Source organism: Corythoichthys intestinalis, chromosome 10 (genome assembly GCF_030265065.1).
Source record: "Corythoichthys intestinalis isolate RoL2023-P3 chromosome 10, ASM3026506v1, whole genome shotgun sequence".
Classification (NCBI taxonomy): domain Eukaryota; kingdom Metazoa; phylum Chordata; class Actinopteri; order Syngnathiformes; family Syngnathidae; genus Corythoichthys; species Corythoichthys intestinalis.
Window position 1 is genome coordinate 8,588,826 of NC_080404.1, and position 21,703 is coordinate 8,610,528.

General features: G+C 40.6%; 1 protein-coding gene across 5 annotated transcripts in view; it reads right to left on the minus strand.

Annotated features, from left to right (window-relative positions):
• LOC130922881 (dual specificity phosphatase 29-like) overlaps positions 1-21,703 on the minus strand; it is a 112,515-nt gene that overhangs the window by 10,131 nt on the left and 80,681 nt on the right. For 3 of the 5 annotated variants that reach the window (XM_057848113.1, XM_057848112.1, XM_057848111.1), the window contains one exon: positions 12,175-13,913. In XM_057848113.1, the coding sequence (XP_057704096.1) occupies positions 12,673-13,743 (1,071 nt within the window). In that variant the 5' untranslated portion in view covers positions 13,744-13,913 and the 3' untranslated portion in view covers positions 12,175-12,672. Of the gene's footprint in view, positions 1-1,256; positions 1,481-1,593; positions 1,780-12,174; positions 13,914-21,703 lie in introns of those variants that run through there. The other 2 variants (XM_057848114.1, XM_057848115.1) reach the window with 2 other exon arrangements.

Below are 21,703 nucleotides of genomic sequence, written 5' to 3' on the forward strand. Positions count from 1 at the left end.
GGCCACAATACAAAACGTTATGTTTGGCGTAAAAGCAACACAGCTCATCACCCTGAACACACCATCCCCACTGTCAAACATGGTGGTGGCAGCATCATGATTTGGGCCTGCTTTTCTTCAGCAGGGACAGGGAAGATGGTTAAAATTGACGGGAAGATGGATGCAGCCAAATACAGGAACATTCTGGAAGAAAACCTGTTGGTATCTGCACAAGACCTGAGACTGGGACGGAGATTTATCTTCCAACAGGACAATGATCCAAAACATAAAGCCAAATCTACAAAATAAACGTATCCAGGTGTTAGAATGGCCAAGTCAAAGTCCAGACCTGAATCCAATCGAGAATCTGTGGAAAGAGCTGAAGGACTGCTTCACAAACACTCTCCATCCAACCTCACTGAGCTCGAGCTGTTTTGCAAGGAAGAGTGGGCAAGAATGTCAGTCTCTCGATGTGCAAAACTGATAGAAACATACCTCAAGCGACTTGCAGCTGTAATTGGAGCAAAAGGTGGCGCTACAAAGTATTAATGCAAGGGGGCCGAATAATATTGCACGCCCCACTTTTCAGTTTTTTATTTGTTAAAAAAGTTTAAATTATCCAATAAATTTTGTTCCACTTCACGATTGTTTCCCACTTGTTGTTGATTCTTGACAAAAAAATTAAAATTTTATATCTTTATGTTTTAAGCCTGAAATGTGGCGAAAGGTTGCAAGGTTCAAGGGGGCCAAATACTTTTGCAAGGCACTGTATTTACCCCACTGTAGATTACAGTACTTTAGTTTGAGTCTGGGGGTGCTCCAATTCCCCCCAAGAAGTGGATCCATTCTTAGATAGCTCCCCGTTTTTTTAAATAAAGGGACTTGCACTTTAAAATGTCTCTTTAGTAGTTTTTGAAAACAAATGTTTGAATCGAACGTTGTATCACCTGAACCAATACACATGAAAGTTACTATAAGTCAATACAGATTTATTTTGCATTGATCATTTAAGCTATCAATTAATTTGGTTTACATTCGTGAGAGATGTAGCCGTGACCCCCGTTCGGCTGCTAATTGGTTTGGTCTTATTAATGTCCCGTCCCCAGCAAAAAGTGTACATGCAGGTTATGCAGTTATCACATTGCTACCAATGTTGAGACCAAGCCTACGGCCTTGCAAAATGCATCCCTTGAAATCTCAATAAGCCGCGTGCTTTTGTTTCTGAATACCGGACGGCTCTGTTTTTCAAGGGACAGTTGGCAACCCTACTGACGTACTCTGAGGGTGGCTCAAGGCCTCTCTGATGAACTCTGTGGTCCGCCAAAAGAACTGGGAGATGTCAAATGTGGGTTTATCGTCAGCCTCCACCCCAAAATATTGGATGTCCGAGTCAGAGTAGTAAACTGCACCGGTCAGCACGTTATTGTACTTCCCTTCTGCAGCATTCAGCACATGCGTAACACCGAGTTCCTTTAGACCAGGTCGCTCCAAAGCGGTCTTCCTGTTCCCAAAGAATACATTTTGGTTAATGCATTTGTCATTTCTCTGGTTTGAATCCCACCCCTTTCCCCCCATATGTTTTGTTTAGGTATTGGCTTGTGCATCTTTACTTACTCATCACCGATGAACACATTAGGCCAGACTTGGTTGACGTGTGCGTATTCAACACTGGTGCCAGTCCAGAAGAGCTGCTCCAGGTCAAGAGTACCTGGTGTGATGTAATCACTGTCTGGGTCTACTTTAACAGCTGCGTAGGGGTTTTTTCCTTTTGATTTTGCCACACAAGAGGACATAGTTCACCTGACGACACCAATGAAAAAAAAACATGCAACATGAATACGTTTTTTTTGCATCCTCGTTGAGAAAAAAAGGAAAGTTTCACCAGAAAAAAAAATCACACACTGGACACTTTGGATTAATTTGACAACAGTATTGGACCAACAAACATTAGCTCCTGTTCATATTGAATTCCAACCCACAAACAAACAGAGTGACAGTACACTTTGATCCTCAAAATCAATATCCATTGGCTCCAGTTGACCATCGGACACACAAAAACTTCTCAATTGCCGGTCATTGTTACAGGCTGAAGGTAAAGTGGAATGAAAAAGTATGTGAACTTTTTGGAATTTCTCACATTTCTGCATAAACTCACCATCAAATGTGATCTTTGTCAAAATCACACAGATAAGAAAATGGTGTCTGCTTTAACTAAAACCACCTAAACATTTATAGGTTTTCATATTTTGATGAGGATAGTATGCACCACCACCACCACCGCTCAAGTTGCTCACTTACACACAATGAGTTGCCACAGCAACTATTTAACAAGGCAAACAATTATTGACATATGTGGTGCTTTTAAGTTTCAGCTTCTCAGCGTCTCTGGCAAGATCAAACCTTCACGTCTTTCAATCATCCATAGACTTCATAAAGTATTAACAGGACACAGGGCGTGGGGCCGATTCATAGGGGGCCTATCTCCGTCAAAGCTGACCGAGTGGAAACACAGACAAAGAGCATTTTCTGTTGAAAATTCTTGTGAATAAATGCTTAAATCCCTGAATTATTTATAGATATGGATGTAAAACAGTCTCGATTCTTGGTTAAAAGCAAAAAAAAAAAAAAAACCATGCAGTTAGCATTTATTTTTAGTAAATATATCGAATGTGCTGCTAGTCTTTAAGTCACTGTGGTGGCCTCCTTAGTACAACAAAGAGCTTTTTGCGATGAAAATTCTTGTGACTAAATACTTAAATCCCCGACTTCTTTGTAGATATGGACGTAAAATAGTCTCGATTCCTGGTTAAAAGCAGAAAAAAAAAAACGTGCAGTTAGCATTTATTTTACGTAAATATTGCGAACCATGATGACAATGCAGTAACGGCTCATTTCTCCCATTGATTTTTTTTCACAAAGTTTCAAAATGCATGCATGGTACGAAAAATATAATTATTATAATTATAATTATATTATTATCAAATTGGTGTGCATGGCTGTCACCTCAGGAGGAAGCCTCTTCTGAAGACGGTACACAAGAAAGCCCGCCCGTCTCATCAGACTATAGGACATGGTTCCAGTAATCCATGTGCTTTGTTGACATATATTCAGCACACTGCGGGCTTTCTTGTGTACCGTCTTCAGAAGAGGAATCCTGCTGGGGTGACAGCCATGCACACCAATTTGATGTAGAGTGCGGCGTATAGTCTGAGCACTAACAGGCTGACCCCCCACCTCTTCAATCTCTGCAGCAATACTGACAGCACTCCTGTAACGAGTCACATGACATTTTGGAGGGAAAATGACAAGCATTACTCAATGTGGACATTTAGGGATGTACGTCGTTTCCAAGGGGTGTACTCACTTTTGTTGCCAAGGGTTTAGAAATGAATGGCTATATTTTGAGTTATTTTGAGTGGACAATAAATGAACTGTATTATACTGTATAAGCTGCACACAGACTACTTCTCATTGTGTCGAAGTGTCATTTTGTCTGTGGTGTCCTATGAAAGATATACTTAAATATCTGCAGAAATGCCAGGGGTGTACTCACTTTTGTGATACACTGTATATTATTTAGAAGTAACACTACACTTACTTGATAAAAAATTTTGGCTACTCTAACCATCTCTGAATATCAGGATAAAATATGAAAAGTACATTTAAATGTAGTGGACTTAATAAAAACAAGATATTAATCATGAATAAAACAAAACAAGGGCGGTGAGCAGGGCCGGCCCAGCCTACACGCAGACTATGCAGCTGCATAGAGCCCCTGACCACTAGGGGGCCCCCAATCTGGCGATTGTTTAATTTATATTTTATTTTGTTTACTACAGTTCGCTTTATTTGACTTTTGTAAGTTTTGATACTTGATTACAAGCTTAAAAAAATAAAAGTTCTTCCTTAACTTCTTTCCTCTTTTAGAAAAAGGTTTGGCGTTATCTACTATAAGTACTGACAATAATTTGAGGTGAGAAGTTTGAAGTATGCAGTGCAACAAAATCTGATTAATATACAAAATATGGACGTATGGGTTGGATTGCATGTAGGGGTTTCACAGTACACTGTGACAAAATGGTGGGCCAAAAATATGGGCCCCTTTGCATTATTTTGCTTAGGGCCCCCAAATGGCCTGGGCCGGCCCTGGCGGTAAGGTTCAAGCACTTTAAAGTTCGAAGCAGAGTCGAGATATTTTCATCAGTGGGGTTGGTACGGGGCGCTGGAAGTCACACACAACAGGGGGTGCTGTGGATTTATTTTAGTTTTTCCCATCATAAACCAGCCGTTTCGGTCAAAATTTGTCCTGCTTGCGTGTTTTCTCCATACAAGGCGTGCACGAAGGCAGAGGACACGCATGCTGGATAGTTTATGTACTACTACTAGGCAACTACAAAGACAGCGTTCTATTTCACCTAAAGTGTGTGTTGGAGTTTTTATATTAGAAATAAAAGAGCCCATGCATAATAATACAAATCCCTGCAGCTAGACGGTGCAATGACACACGGACACTTTTGAAAACTAAACGGTCCAACAAGCCTAGGTTTAACGCCCCTTTTTCACAACACTGAAATAAATTGCACACCAATAACCAACATCGCTCTGCACGGTGGAAGCTCAACAGCAACAACAAATAATATTATGGCTACGTAACATATCCGACCTATTTGAAGACACTGAAGATAGATTTACTTTCTGGACTCTACAGTCTAAATCTGCAACTAACCTTTCCCTACTGGCCACAAAAAAAAGTATGAAAGCTGTGCCTCATACAAACAGGAAGGATTGTCTCAGGAGTGATTTGTTCGAGGATTCAAGGTAATTATTATATTTTTCGTACCATGCATGCAATTCCAAATGTTGTGAAACAAATCAATGGGAGAAATTAACCGCTACAGCATTGGCATTACACTTCGCAATATTTATGTAAAATAACTGCTAACTGCCCGGTTTTTTGCTTTTAACCTAGAATCGACACTCTTTTCGTCCATATCTATAATGAATTCAAGGATTTAAGCATTTATTCACAAGAATTTTCAACGGAAAAAGCTCTTTGTTGTACTAAGGGAGGCCACCACAGTGACTTAGCATTTGGATGATCCAGAAGAGGGCTGGGAGAATGTGTTATGGTCAGATGAAACCAAAATAGAACTGAAACACAAGTTCTCGTGTTTGGAGGAGAAAGAATACTGAATTGCATCCGATGAACACCATACCCACTGTGAAGCATGGGGGTGGAAACATCATGCTTTGGGGTTGTTTTTCTGCAAAGGGACCAGGACGATTGATCTGTGTAAAGGATAGAATGAATGGGGCCATGTATCAAGAGATTTTGAGTGAAAATCTCCTTCCGTCAGCAAGGGTATTGAAGATGAGACGTGACTGGGTCTTTCAGCATGACAATGATCCCAAAAACACAGCCAGGGCAACAAAGGAGTGGCTTCGTAAGAAGCATTTCAAGGTCCTGGAGTGGCCTAGCCAGTCTCCAGATCTCAACCCCATAGAAAATCTGTGGAGGGAGTTGAAAGTCCGTGTTGCCCAACGACAGCCCCAAAACATCACTGCTCTAGAGGAGATCTGCTCAGAGGAATGGGCCAAATACCAGCAATAGTGTGTGAAAAGCTTGTGAAGAGTTACAGAAAACATTTGGCCTCCGTTATTGCCAACAAAGGGTACATAACAAAGTATTGAGATGAACTTTTGGTATTGAACAAATACTTATTTTCCACCATGATTTGCAAATAAATTCTTTAAAAATCAAACAATGTGATTTTTTTTTTTTTTTTTTTCCACATTCTGTCTCTCATGGTTGAGGTTTACCCATGTTGACAATTACAGGCCTTGCTAATATTTTCAAGTGGGAGAACTTGCACAATTAGTGGTTGAATAAATACTTATTTGCCCCACTGTATTCCATTTCACTGTGCATAATACGTCATTTGCACTTTTTTTTTATTTTTTTTATGTATTTTACTTATCTTTATTATTAAAAAAAAAAAAAAAAAAAAAAAAAAAAAGCCAGTGTTTACAGTATATTATCTTCAATTTTAAAGTATATCCTATGTTCTTCCATTGTTAAAATTAAGGTTTTGCTTTTAAATTTGAGGAAATATAAAAATTAGATGGCGTGTTAGATGGAATTTTGTATATCAGTGAAAAAAATACTATTTTGAATGGAAATCAGTTTCTCATTTATCCCTTGTTCCAGTGTAATGCAGCAGCCTAATGCATATATGAAACCTATTAATTCATTTTCTAAGCTGCTTAAGCTAATGAACGTCACTGGGACGCTGGAACCAATCAGTTCTGGCAAGAAATTCTAGCCACTTTTCACCCCTGGATAGGCCCCCTATGAATCTGCCTCGCACCCCGTCAATACATTATGAAGTCTATGATTGAACAACATATTTTAATTTTCCATATTTATTTAATGACAATATTTATGAATGATTTTGAATTTTTGGAATTTGAGGACTGCTGTTTCAAATATTAAATGTGAAAAGTGTAGTTTGAAAGGGAGTGAATTATATAAATAATGCCACTTAACTTTGTAATGAAAAGGCGAGCCGTGTAATATGAATCCAACACAGACGAGGATATGGAGGACCAGGAGTGCAAAAATTCTAAAAAAAAATAAATAAATACACAATTAAATAAATAATTAAAAGTGTCATTAAAATGCTTTTATTTCAATATTTATTTCAATTTTTATTAATTTATTTCAATATTTATTCCAATTTTTATTAATTTATTTCAACATTTATTTCAATTTTTATTAATTTATTTCAATTTATATTTATTTATTTCAATTTTGATTTATTTATTTCGATTTATATTTATTTATTTCAATTTTTTATTATTTATTTCAATTTATATTTTATTTATTTCGATTCATATTTATTTATTTCAATTTTTATTTATTTATTTCAATTTATATTTATTTATTTCAAAATTTATTTCGATTTTTATTTATTTATTTCAATTTTTATTCTTTTATTTCAACTTTTATTTATTTATTTCAATTTTTATTTATTTATTTCATTTTATATTTATTTATTTCAAAATGTATTTCAATTTTTATTTATTTATTTCAATTTTTATTCATTTATTTCAATTTTCATTTATTTCACTTTTTATTTATTTCATTCTTGCACTCTTGTTCCCCGTGTGGCCGTATGAAATAATTTTATCTGTCATTGGCTCATCAAACTCGGTGGGCGGGCGTGAACTAGGCGGGGTTTGAGTTGATCGAGTAATAAGCGATTGCTTCATCCTATTTCTTCCCAACATGGCGGCATTATCTGAGATTTTGCATAAAGCTCTCTTGGTACATGTTAGATTTCTCAGAACAAATTGAAGCAGGACATTTGGACCCTGAGTACGTGTCCTACAAAACAGAGTAATTAATTAACGTTATTGGCATCATATCGGCTCTGTCAGATCAAGTTGTTGATCGAAGAGTTTTCTTTTTTTTTTTATTTATTTATTTATTTTTAAACCTGTCCTGTTCAGCTGTTTGACACAGAGAATGGAAGTCTAAGTGCCCGGATTCTGAACAGTTTTAATGTTTCACATGGAGAGTCTGACATACTCCCATTGTGATCATTCAAAATACCTTTTTATTATGACAAAGCAGCGAACAGGAAGGGATTATGGGGGGACAGAAGAAAAGAAATACAAGAGAAGAAAGAAAAGAAACACATACACAAACAACAAGAAATACATTGAACATCTAAACTAGTTACTAATATGCTGGTGCTATCGTCAGCGAGATGTATTTCCGGTTTACACCATGTGGGGGCCAATTGGCCAGTGAAAGAGGAGAATGGGGGTGGGGGTGTCTATAAGACTATAAGCTAAGTGATTGAAAGGGGTAGAGTGTACACAAATCAGTTCTGTGATCTAGAACCCAGTAATCGTGTGAATCTCTTATGAGTGTAAGCCCGTTGGCGACCAACCCTACGCCGCCGCATCGCCAATCCCGGCACCGGAACCCCCTATCCGAGCATGCCCTACCACATCCAGCAGCACGCAAGCCCCACCGGGCGCGCGACAGCCACGCAGACGGGCGGAGAAACCGCGCGGGCGCCAACCCAGGGCCATGGCCCCCACCCAGCCAGCCCGGGGGGGCGGGGGGGCCATGCGCAGCCCATCCCTCCTCCCGCCGCCCAGCAAAGGAGCCACCGTCCCCCCCCGGGACCCAGGGTGGTCCCCCGGGCCACCCGCGTGCCCATCAACCGGCCCTCAGGGATGGCAGGAGGGGACGCATCACCAACCCCACGCCTACACCCACCCCCGCCCGCCCACCCGGGCCACGAGCCACAGCCACAGCCCCCCAACCGGCACGGCACGCCGCGGGACCCCCAGCGGCCCACCAAGCCCCAGGGAAGGCAGGGTCCCCCGCCGGTGCAGGCGACACCCTGCTGATACACCGGCGCCCAGCCAGCGACCCGCGACGGAGCACAGGGCGGATGCCCAGCCAGAGAAGAGAGGGGAAGGCGGAGGCAGGAGAACGCCCAGGAACTGCCACGGGGCGATGTAAGATCGGAGACCCGACCCCCCAACCCACTCCCGTGGCCGGCAGCCGAGGCAGAGGGGAGGCCACACCCCGGGAGCCACGCCATATAGAAAAAGTGTGGGACCCACCTACCACCCTATTACTGTGGCTGCCAGGTTCCCGACTGGCAGCCATCACCCAGCACCGTGATGGGGGTGTGAGGGGAGGGTAGTGCAATGTATGCATTAAAATAGGAGAGCTTGGCTTGGGGCAGTGGGACCGCAGCATGGAGTTTCTGTCCAGCCGCCCGTCCCACCGCCCTTTGCCGGAGCTCTCCTGTGGAGTATGATGTGTGTGGTGCATTTAAAAAAGGTGCAGGGATGGCGGGGCCTGTGGTGAGGAGGCAGCCGTGAGCCCCCCCCCCCCCCCCCCCCAACAGGTCCCAACCATCCCACAACCTTGGTGTGTGGTGATCAAAGAGTTTTCGATAGTTTAGAACTGCGGTCAAGCCAGCCTCCACTCGTAAAAACGAAGTCAAACCAGCCGCCCCTCATTTGGATTATTGTTTGCATTATGTGCATTACGGTAATGCAATGCGCTGGCTTCAGAATAGTGTCAGCAATATAACCCCATACTAGTCCCTTAATTAAATATATGGGGGAAAAAACGGTGACCTATTCGATAACGGGTCCACTTTAGAGAGACACTGGAGCACCCCTAGACCCAAACTAAATCATTATCATGTAAAAATGATGTCGGAGTTCAGAGTAAAACTACTTAAAAAACTGCTAGTTATTTCTGTCATTTAGCCTTATTTCAAAACTTGATTAAAAAAAAAAAATAAATAAAATCTGGTAAATATCCAAGGACCGTTCCACTTCTGAGTTATACTAGAGTTTCCCGTATGCAGACATCAGCCCGTTTAAAGGCGCTGTCCCGCGCGATGTAGAAGCCACAGACTGGACTCCACTATGGGCTGCTGGTGGAGTTCTCCTCAGAGCAGGGGCGGACTGGTAATCTGTGGGTTCTGGAGGATCACAGAACGGCCGGTGCCCTGGACGGCCGGCGGCCGCCATTCATTATAGATCACTGTTTTTGTCCCCCCTAGCCTCTGATTATCTACAGTTTGCATCCAATCCGACAGGTGGCAGCAATGCGCCTGGCTGTTCATCGCCAGTCCGATAGAAGAACGAAAGAAGCACAAAGTTGCCTTCATTGGTTCCTTGTGGAAGCAAAATGGCGACGAGCGTTAATGCCCAATATGGGTGGTGGTGGCAAAAAAAGAAAAGAGAAGGGTGGCGCGGAGAAGGTTAGGAAGAAAAAAATTAAAGAAACTGGAGAGCAAAGCATTGAAATGTCATAAATTGACAAATATTTTCGCAAGCAGCAGTCTGGCTGCAACGGCCATGTTGGGTAACAGCAGCCCAGCCCCGGCGATGGTGAGAGGGGGCAGCCGCTCTGACGTGCAGCCGGTGCAGGGAGGGAGAAAAATAGAGGGAGGAGGTAATGATAAGCTGGTGGAAGTTCGAGAGGGAAGTTCCCCAGACAAGCGCAGAGCAAGTAAAAAGGGATGAAGAGGGTCACTTGCTCGGTATACTGGCAATTGTTATCCACAAGGTAGGTACATTTTAAATGAAATAAATGACAATTAAAGGGTTAGTGCCAGCTAGTCGATGTACCCGTTTGCAATCGTGTCAAGTTATAATATGCTCGTCCTACTATCACTCTCCTAAGAAAAAATATTATAGCTGTAAAACAACGTATGCACACGCAGCAGCAATATTAATTCAGAAGAAATATAACAAAATATTAATAAAATGAATGGTTTTACTTTAAAGTTTAGGTAGTTAAATTGATATATATTTTTAATCATTTATATATCGTTTTGTTTTCTGGTTAATACTTTCCAATGAAGGTTATGTATACAGGATTTGTCTTGAAATGTTTTTTATATTTTCATTGAAATTTATTATTTGTATGGCAAGATTAATTATGGCAGGGGTCTCCAAACCGGTCCTCAAGGGCCACTGCGGGGCCTGGTTTTTCTTTCAACCGATCGAGTACCGACAGTTTAACCAATGAAGTTTCTGCTAAAACAAGCAGCACCTGACTGCAATCAATTGATTACAATTGTAAGACACCAGATTGGTGCAGAGGTGTTGTCTTGTTTTGTTGGAATGAAATCCTGTGCCCGCTGCGGCTCTATGTGGAATAGTTTGGAGACCACTGAATTATGGCATAAACAATGAAATCGTTTTATAGACAGAGATATATAGAGATATATTATAATCAATTGGATACATGAATGAATGAATGAATGAATTTATTCTCATCATCATCATAATCATTGACAGTTTCAGAATGTGGAATTTGCCCAAATACATAAAACTTGCTTTGAAGAATACATTTTCATTTGTTTATTCAGGTCTATCATAGAGCTAGTACAGAAAATGAACCCAACTCCAGTTCAGCCTTGCAGTACTTTGAGCGCCCCAAGTCAGACAGTGACAGTCTAGACATATTTTCTTCATTTTCTCTTAAAGTGCAAGAAATTGATGCATTTTACAATAAAATGTAAAAAAAAAAAAAAAAATTCTCCCCGAGGGTTTGGCGGTATGCCCCCGGACACCCCTACGGGGTCTGTTTCCCTTCGTATAGCGTATCTTGTGGGCTGGGCTGAGTCAAAGTCCAGGGCTGCTTTTTAGTCCCAGTCCGCCCCTGCCTCAGAGTGTCCTCGATTAAATTTGTTGCTTCTCTGAGCAGCTCTGTGCACATTTTGGACATATGTATGTTTTGCTTGGACAACACGCGAAATGCGTCAAAGCCTACTACCGCTACACTGACCACGCTACTAATCTTCGTCGTCTTTGTGATTTTGAGGGAGCAATTATTTTTCAGATTATACGTATCAACACTGCCACCTTATGTATCGGGTGTACATAAAAATTAGCCAATGCCTCAGGCGTCAATCTATTATCTGAGATCGACTAGTTAAGACGTGCTTTGCTGAGCAACCAATCAGACGTTAGAAATTTTGACGAGCAAACGTGACAGATAAAATTATTTCATGTTTGCACCTCCAGAGTGCAAGAATGAAATAAATAAAACGTGAAATAAATAAATAAATTATGAAATAAATAAATAAAAATTGAAATAAATAAATAAAAACTGAAATAAAGTTGAAATAAATGAATAAAAATTAAAATAAATAAATAAAAATTGAAATAAATTTTGAAATAAATAAATGTAAATTGAAATAAATAAATAAAAATCGAAATGAATAAATATAAATTGAAATAAATAAATATAAATCGAAATAAATAAATATAAATTGAAACAAATAAATATAAATTGAAATCAATAAATAAAAATTGAAATAAATATTGAAATAAATAAATAAAAACTGAAATAAATAAAGTTGAAATAAATGAATAAAAATTTAAATAAATAAATAAAAATCGAAATAAATTTTGAAATAAATGTAAATTGAAATAAATAAATAAAAATCGAAATAAATAAATATAAATTGAAATAAATAAATATAAATCGAAATAAATAAATATAAATTGAAACAAATAAATATAAATTGAAATCAATAAATAAAAATTGAAATAAATATTGAAATAAATAAATATTGAAATAAAAGCATTTTAATGACACTTTTAATTATTTATTTAATTGTGTATTTATTTATTGAATGTTTGCACTCCTGGTCCTACATACGAGGAAGGTTGTGTAGAATTTATTACAAAAAAAAAGCAAGGGAGAGCACAACAGAACATGCGAGACAAAATACAAACAAAAAGAGGCACGAACGGAGTCGGCGAGAGAACCAAGGGAAAGGCGTCGATGGCCAGAAAAGGCAAAAACAAAGTTAAGAAGTAAAGTAAATCAAACTAGGCAATAGTCCGACACTCGCATATGGTGACAGGAGTTTTTAAACAATAAGCGCTCCTAATGTGCCATAGGTGTGTTGCACATCCCCGCCCATCCAGCTGAATCATGTGCTGAAATGAAAAGAAAACAACTGAGAAGGCACACACACGACATATTTGTTTTCAATAGGGTGGATGTAAATTATACAAGAATTGAACAAAGCAAGGCACCGAAAGTGCCAATCCTCAACAGGATTTAAGGAAGTGCTACGGAATACCATCGTCCTGCATGCAAAAACTCTGATGAAGCCAGGAAAACAGTCAATGGCCACTGTTTCTCACACCAACACACACGCACACGTGTCTCTTGATCTGATTCCTCCGAGCGAATCTTTGACCACAAACTGAGCAGAAAAAAGGTTTTTCGCCAGTGTGGGTTCTTGTGTGTTGTATTAAGGAGGTCTTTTGACGGAATCTTTGACCACAAATTGAGCAGGAAAAAGGTTTTTCGCCAGTGTGGGTTCTTGTGTGTTGTTTTAAGGTGCACTTGTTACGAAATCTTTGATCACAAACTGAGCAGGAATAAGGTTTTTCACCAGAGTGGGTTCGTGTGTGTTGTATTAAGGTGCTCTTTTGACGGAATCTTTGACCACAAACTGAGCAGGAAAAAGGTTTTTCGCCAGTGTGGGTTCTTGTGTGTTGTTTTAAGGTGCACTTGTTACGAAATCTTTGATCACAAACTGAGCAGGAATAACGTTTTTCACCAGAGTGGGTTCGTGTGTGTTGTCTTAGGGTGATCTTGTGACGGAATCTCTGACCACAAACTGGGCACGAAAAAGGTTTTTCACCAGTGTGGGTTCTTGTGTGACTTTTTAAGCATTGCTTTCGAGCGAAACCTTGACCACAAACTGAGCAGGAAAAAGGTTTTTCCCCAGTGTGGGTTCTTGTGTGACTTTTTAAGTATTGCTTTTGAGCGAAACCTTGACCACAAACTGAGCAGGAAAAAGGTTTTTCACCAGTGTGGGTTCTTGTGTGACTTTTTAAGTATTGCTTTTGAGCGAATCCTTGACCACAAACTGAGCAAACAAAAGGTTTTTCACCAGTGTGCCTCCTCATATGCATACGGCAAGCTTGCATATTAGCAAAGGTTTTTCCACACTGAGAGCATTTGCAGAGTTTGTCATCACGGTGAGACTTCTTATGACCATCATCATTGTAAGGTGAGTGTGATGTGGCGCCATTTCTGTCTGACGGAGCAATGAAAATGTCTGCTTGAGATCCTTCTGTTGAGTTGCTGCTGTTGCCCTTCAGAGGCTCCGCTCCTCTGCTGACCTCTCTCAGACCATCTTCACTTTTTAAGGTCTCACCATTCGACTCGGTGATGTGCTCCATCTCTTGCTCTTCTTTAACGCATGGTATCTCTTCCTCCTCCTTCTTGATTGGAAGTTGCTTCTGTTGACAAGGCTTTGGCTCCTCCTCTTTGATTTGGGGTAGCTCAACATCCTCTTTAACGCCAGGAGATTCTGGCTCCTGCCGCTCAACACCAAAATATTTTCTGAAACCTGCAAGACACAAGAAAACCATTGATATATTTTATGGACTACCACCGCGTCTTTACTTTGTGCAAAACTTGTAAAAGACGAGTACAGTGATCCCTTGCGGTTTCGTGGATTCAGTGCGTAGTGTGGTTTTAAAAAGTATCCATGCAACAAAATAGTGGGAAAAAATATGCGGTTTCATTTTGAGCCGCATGAGACATTGTTTCGTGTAGAGATGCGTCCAAAAATTTGGCGCCGAAAACTATCAGCCAAAAATAGCTAAAAATGCCATTTCGGTTGAAATGTTTTAAAGACCGAAAGTTTACCATCGAATTGTGTGAAGAACTTTAGTCCTATTGTGATGACTAGGGTTGTTCCGTTCATGTTTTTTTTTATCCCGATCCGATCCCGATCGTTTTAGTTTGAGTATCTGCCGATCCCGATATTTCCCGATCCGATTGCTTTTTTTCCCCTCCTGATTCAATTCCAATCATTCCCGATAATTTTTCCCGATCATATACATTTTGGCAATGCATTATGAAAAAAAATTAATAAAACTCGGACGAATATATACATTCAACATACAGTACATAAGTACTGTATTTGTTTATTATGACAATAAATCCTCAAGATGGCATTTACATTATTAACATTCTTTCTGTGAGAGGGATCCACGGATAGAAAGACTTGTAATTCTTAAAGGATAAATGTGACTTTATATATTGTGACTAAATATTGCCATCTAGTGTATTTGTTGAGCTTTCAGTAAATGATACTATAGCCATGCCCAAATGCATGATGGGAAGTGCAACCATGACTGTGCGTATTGGCACCAATTGATATATCTTCTCTGTGTTGGGAAATAACATAGGGTGTTAAGAAAAAGATCAACTACTACCTTTCTTCCTGTCATTGCTTTCCCCCGACTTTTCTAAATGTTGAGAGAGGGATTTTAAGGCTTAAGCCAATTTAAAAAAGGCTCCAAAGACTGCCAAAACTCACTCTACTCATTTTACGCTGCATTTAGCCCTATATATAGGTAAATCGGCGCCATTATAGATTGAACGCGACAATGCTTGAGTGGGTCTTGCAGCGCGTGCGTTAATTGAGTTAAATATTTTAACGTGATTAATTATTAAAAAATAATTACCACCGTTAATGCGATAAATTTGATAGCCCTACTTTAAGCCAAAACTAAAGACTCTGGATGAGTGTAAGACATTTTGTCTGTAACGTTAAATACAATTAGAAAACGATTTAATTAAAAAATATATACAGTGGGGAGAACAAGTATTTGATACACAGCCAAAAAAAGGCATGTCCGATATTTTTTTGCCGATTCCGATACTTTGAAAATGACGTGATCCCAATCGATCGGGACAACTTTAGTGATGACGTCATTAAAACACAATGTATGGAAGCGTTCTACTCATATTCACACATTTGTGTTCGTTTTTAAAAACGTTGTATTCATATTTACACATTCGTTTTCATATTTAGGCATTCCTATCTGTAACCACCATATTCTGACGGGGATTTTTTTTGCGGGTGCGTGAATACACATCTCTTTCTGATGACTACAAATCTTTTCTGTAGACAAATTCAAGTTACTGGCTACAGATCAAAAGCGTTGAAATGACGACATATCTGTCTCGGGGAAAACTAATCGATTCTCTAACGGCACATGTGCCGAAACAACAAAACTGGCTGATTGCAGTGTTATGCGCGGCGCTAACTGTCAGTTCGAAGTAATAAATCCCTGGTAAAGTCAATACGTGTTTGTCCACTCTTTATTGGTTGAATATACACATTTGATTGTGCCAAAAATATTTCTATTTTCATTGCGCTATGCCTGTGTATGTCAGTGTACCTGTTAGTATGTTTATAAAATAATTCCAAATGATAAGATTCATAACCCAATTACCGTAATTTTCGGACTATAAGGGGCACCTAACTATAAGTCGCCATCCACCAAATTTGACACAAAAACTGGACTATAAGACGCAGCTGTATTATGGGGTATTTACACCAAAAGACATTATCCGACATTTGACAGCGGCATAATAAGACCAAATGAGCCACAATGAACCTTTGAACCAATTGGTTGCACATCTTCATTGCTTCAAGAAGCGTCATTTAGCCATCACTGCTCCCTTGAGGTAACAGTCAACCTCTGCTGCCACCTGCTGTCAACACTGTTGTCGTCCAACATGCCTCCTCACGCATTGCAGCGCTACTGATGTAAACGACAATCAAAATTCATGTTCCGTGCTAATTATTTATTCAGTTACTGTTCCAGTTGTTTCATTATTACGACTTATGGTACCGTAATTTTCAGACTATAAGCCGCTACTTTTTTCCCTCATTTTGAATCCTGCGGCTTATAGTCTAGTGCAGTTTATTTGTTGATATATTTGGGTTAATAGGTAACACTTTGTTTGACAGTGGTGTCATAAGACTGTCATAAGTCCGTCATAATTGCTTATGACAGATGTTACTCAGTGTCATCCGGCAATTTATGTCACTAACTTCATGTTTGTATATTTTACATCCATTCAAATGTGAGATAATTCGCCTGATGACATTAAATGACATCTGTCATAAGCATTCATTAATGCTCATGACAGTGTCATCTTATGATTATGATTGTCTTATGACAGTCTTATGGCACCACTGTCATATAAAGTGATACCAAATACCATAACTAGCAATTAATGAAACAACTGGAACAATAACTGAATAAATAATTAGCACAGAACATGAATTTTGATTGTTATTTACATCTGTAGTGCTGCAATGCATGCTAGGAGGCATGTTGGATGACAACAGTGTTGAAAGCAGGTGGCAGCAGAGATTGACTGTCTCCCCCAAGGGAGCAGTGATGGCCAAAAGAAGCTTCTTGAAGCAATGAAGCTTTGCAGCCAATTGGTTCAAAGCTTCATGTTAGTTCATTTGGTCTTATGACAGTATTATGATGCCACTGTATATAATGCGTTACCGGTTAATCTTTTGGTATAAATGCACATATACAGTGAAGACAGCTGTTGCTTATAGTCACGTGCTGCTTATCTATGAACAAATATCATTTTCGTGTCAAATTTGGTGGGTGGCGGCTTATTGTCAGTCGCGCCTTGTAGTCCGAAAATTACGGTATTTGGTGACACTTTGAGAGAGCAGAGTCTGGGGACTACGAAGTGGGCTCTCCGATTTCTGGGGTTGAAGTCACTGAGGTGCTTGGAAAGCTCCTCGGTGGCAAGGCCCCGGGGGTCGATGAGATCCGCCCGGAGTTCCTAAAGGCTCTGGCTGTTGTGGGGCTGTCGTGGCTGACACGCCTCTAGAACATCGCGTGGACATCAGGGACAGTGCCTCTGGATTGGCAGACCGGGGTGGTGGTTCCCCTTTTTAAGAAGGCGGACCGGAGGGTGTGTTCCAATTATGGAGGGATCACACTCCTCAGCCTCCCCGGTAAAGTCTATTCAGGGGTGCTGGAGAGGATGGTCCGTCGGGAAGTCGAATTTTGGATTTAGGAGGAGCAGTGTGGTTTCCGTCCCAGCCGTGGAACAGTGGACCAGCTCTACACCCTCTGTGGGGTCCTCGAGGGTGCATGGGCGTTCGCCCAACCAGTCTACATGTGTTTTGTGGATCTAGAGAAGGCGTTCGACCGTGTGCCTCGGGGAGTCCTGTGGGGGGTGCTCCGGGAGTATGGGGTATCGAGCCCCTTGGTATGGGCTGCTCGGTCCTTGTACGACTGATGTCAGAGTTTGGTCCGCATTGCCGGCAGTAAGTCGAATTCGTTCCCAGTGAGGGCTGGACTCCGCCAAGGCTGCCCTTTGTCACCGATTTTGTTCATAACTCTTCTGGACAGAATTTCTAGGCACAGCCGAAGCGTTGAGGGAGCCCGGTTTGGTGACCTCAGCATTGAATCTCTGCTTTTTGCTGATGATGTGGTGCTGTTGGCTTCATCAAGCCATGACCTCCAACTCTCACTGGAACGGTTCGTGGCCGAGTGTGAAGCGGTTAGGATGAAGATCAGCACCTCCAAATCCAAGACCATGGTCCTCAGTCGGAAAAGGGTGGCGTGCCCTCTCCGGGTCAGGGATGAGATCCTGCCCCAAGTGGAGGAGTTCAAGTATCTTGGGGTCTTGTTCACGAGTCAGGGTAGGAGGGAGCGAGAGATCGACAGGCGGATCGGTGCAGCGTCTGCAGTAATGCGGACGCTGCACCGGTCCGTAGTGGTGAAGAAGGAGCTGAGCTGAAAGGCAAAGCTCTCGATTTACCAGTCGATCTACATTCCTACCCTCACCTATGGTCACGAGCTGTGGGTCGTGACCGAAAGAACAAGATCCCGGATACAAGTGACCGAGATGAGTTTCCTTCGCAGGGTGTCCGGGCTCTCCCTTAGAGATAGGGTGAGAAGCTCGGTCATCCGGGAGGGACTCGGTGTTGAGCTGCTACTCCTCCATGTTGAGAGGAGCCAGCTGAGGTGGCTTGGGCATCTGGTTTGGATGCCTCCTGGACACCTCCCTGGAGAGGTCTTCCGGGCATGTCCCACCGGCGGGAGGCCCCGGGGACGACCCAGGACACACTGGAGAGACTATGTCTCTTGGCTGGCCTGGGAACGCCTTGGGATCCTGCCGGAGGAGCTGGTTGAAGTGGCTGGGGAGAGGGAAGTCTGGGCTTCCCTGTTAAAGCTGCTGCCCCTGCGACCCGACCCCGGAGTAAGCGGAAGATGATGGATGGATGGATGGATGGATGGATGGATGGATGGATGGATGGATGGATGGATGGATGGATGGATGGATGGATGGATGGATGGATGGATGGATGGATGGATGGATGGATGGATGGATGGATGGATGGATGGATGGATGGATGGATGGATGGATGGATGGATGGATGGATGACACTTTGACAGTGGTGCCATAAGACTGTCATAAGACAATCATAACTATGACATGACACTGCTATGAGCATTAGTCAATGCTTATGACAGATATCATTTTGTATCATCCGGCAAATTATCTCACTTTTGAACGGATATAAAAGATCAGAGTTGGACATAAATGGAGTTAGTGACATCATTTGGTGGATGACACTTTATGACATCCGTCATATGCATTCATTATTCTCCATGATATTGTCTTGTCATAATTATGACTAGAGGCGTGCGAAATTTCCGATTCTGAGATTATTCGCGATTCGGCCGTGGAAGATTCGAGAACGATTCACAAAAATCCAAATTCTGATTATTGAATTACACCAGGTAAAGCAGACCTAAAACACAGTCAGCTCAGTCTTCGGGACGCAATGAGGAACGTATCGAGAGTAAATATCATGTTCAACTCGTGCCGCTAGATAAAAAAAAAACAATAATACCTGACTGTGGCCGACATCGGCAAAATCCTACCTTGAATCCATCTTTAAATGATGAAACATTTTTAAAACTTGGACATGTCGAAAGTAGACAGAAGTCAAATTATGGAATAATGGGAGAATTTTAACAACTTTAACGGTTGATTCACATCATTAAATTGATTGAATGTAGTTTAAAGCTGCTGATACAGAATGGGACTTGAGTATTTTATTTACTGTTTTAAACTGTTAACATGATACTGAAATATTAGTTTTGTTTAGCCTGAGAGGATTTTTGAACAATTTTGAAACTAATGTACAAAACATTAAAAGCGTGGGGGGCGGGGGGGTTTGTGGTGTTAACATCAATAATCGATTTATAATCGAATCGGAGCCTCTGAATCATAATCGAATCGTTAAGTGCCAAAAGATTCCCACCTCTAATTATGACGGTGTTATGGCAGTCTTATGACGCCGCTGTCAAATAAAGTGTTTCCTATTAACCCAATAAGTCAATAGATAAACTGCACTGGACTATAAGCCGCAGGATTCAAAATGAAGGAAAAAAGTAGCGTCTTATAGTCCAAAATTATGGTACATGAATTGTGATATCTACCTACCGTTGTTATCACAACACTGCTGATTCACACTCTATTGTTGCGCTAAAAGTCTTAAAATATGATGTTGTTTAATGCCTAGTTAACAAAATTCTTGATTAAAAAATGCCTTTGGGCGGGATTGTAGGTCAGGTGGTTAAGCCTTTAACACCGAATAAGTCGGCGGCGACATTTTTACGCATATCATCTGTGAAGTCTCGTCACGCTGTAATTACGTCACCCACGTGCCGCTGGTTGGTCTCATTTGAAAGTGCAGTCTTTGATCCAAAGTACTTGTTCATTGGTCATAAATGTGAATTATTAAGCTCTGAAGCCCTAAAACAATCGTTTGAGAGGACTTCTTCAAAGGGAGATAGTGATAAGATAATTATTAAATGGTTATTAAATATTTGCTTTTACCAATGAAGGTTCATAATAAAGTATTGATTGTTATAATAGGAATTTTCATGACTGATTGCAGTAAGAGCCCTTTTTGGAATTGACAACAGGTCAACTTCAATACATTTAAGGAATCATATTGTTGCATTTTATAACTTACCAAATGCTATTGCTTCATGAAATATATTTGATGAGATAGGTATTAAGTTGTTGTTATATATTTGGTTTTATCAATTGCTGCCCGCAATGAAGAAATGCTTTTGCTTATTATTATTGTTCACAAAGAAAGAATGTTTTGTCTTGCCTGGTCAAGGTCAGAAGAGGCCGCTTTGCTTGGCTGAAATGTGCTTACACATATGTATATACAGTAATTCCACCTACATGCAAACACATAGCCAAACAAAGACAAGAAGTGTCGCCAGCTTGCTATCCCTTTTTCCCTTTTAGGGCAAGACACCCGTCCGTCTGTTGCCTTTCCAAACCTACAGCAATTTATTATTGGAATAATTTATACGAAAATATTGAATGGAAACATACCGTAATTTTCGCACTATAAGGCGCACCTGACTATAAGACGCATCCTTCAAATTTGGCACGAAAATGGCATTTGTTCATAGATAAGCCGCACTGGACTATAAGCCGCAGCTGTCCTCACTGTATTATGGTATATTTACACCAAAAGATATTAACCGGTAACATTTTATTTTACAGCGACATCAAAAGACATAAGACCAAATGAACCACCATGAAGCTTTGCAGCCAACTGGTTCAAAGCTTCATTGCTTCAAGAGGTTTCATTTGGCCATCACTGCTCCCTTTGGGGAGACAGTCAACCTCTGCTGCCACCTGCTGTCAACACTCTTTTCATCCAACATGCCTCCTAGCATGCATTGCAGCACTACAGATTTGCAAATTATTTCTTCATTTACTGTTCCAGTTGTTTCATTAATTGCTAGTTATGGTATTTGGTAACACCTTATTTGACAGTGGTGCCATAAGGCTGTCATTAGACAATCATAATTACGACATGAAACCGTCATGAGCATTAATGAATGCTTATAACAGATGTCATTTAGGGTTATGCGGCAAACTATCTCACTTTTGAATGGATGTAAAAGATCTGAGCTGGACATAAATGGAGTTAGTGACATCATTTGCCAGATTACATTTAAGAACACCTGTCATAAGCATTCAGTAATGCCCATGATAGTGTCATGTCATAATTATGACGGTCTTATGATGCCGTTGTCAAATAAAGTATTACCCATTAACCCAAATAAATCAACAAATAAGCTGCACTGGACTATAAGCCCCAGGATTCAAAATGATCGAAAAAAGTAGCGTCTTATTGTCCGAAAATTACAGTATTTGGCTTTTGTCTAGAAAATATCTATTGAGAAATAAAGATAAGAAATCACACTCAAAACACTTCACAGGTGTTATCCTGTAAAAACAACAATGATAAAA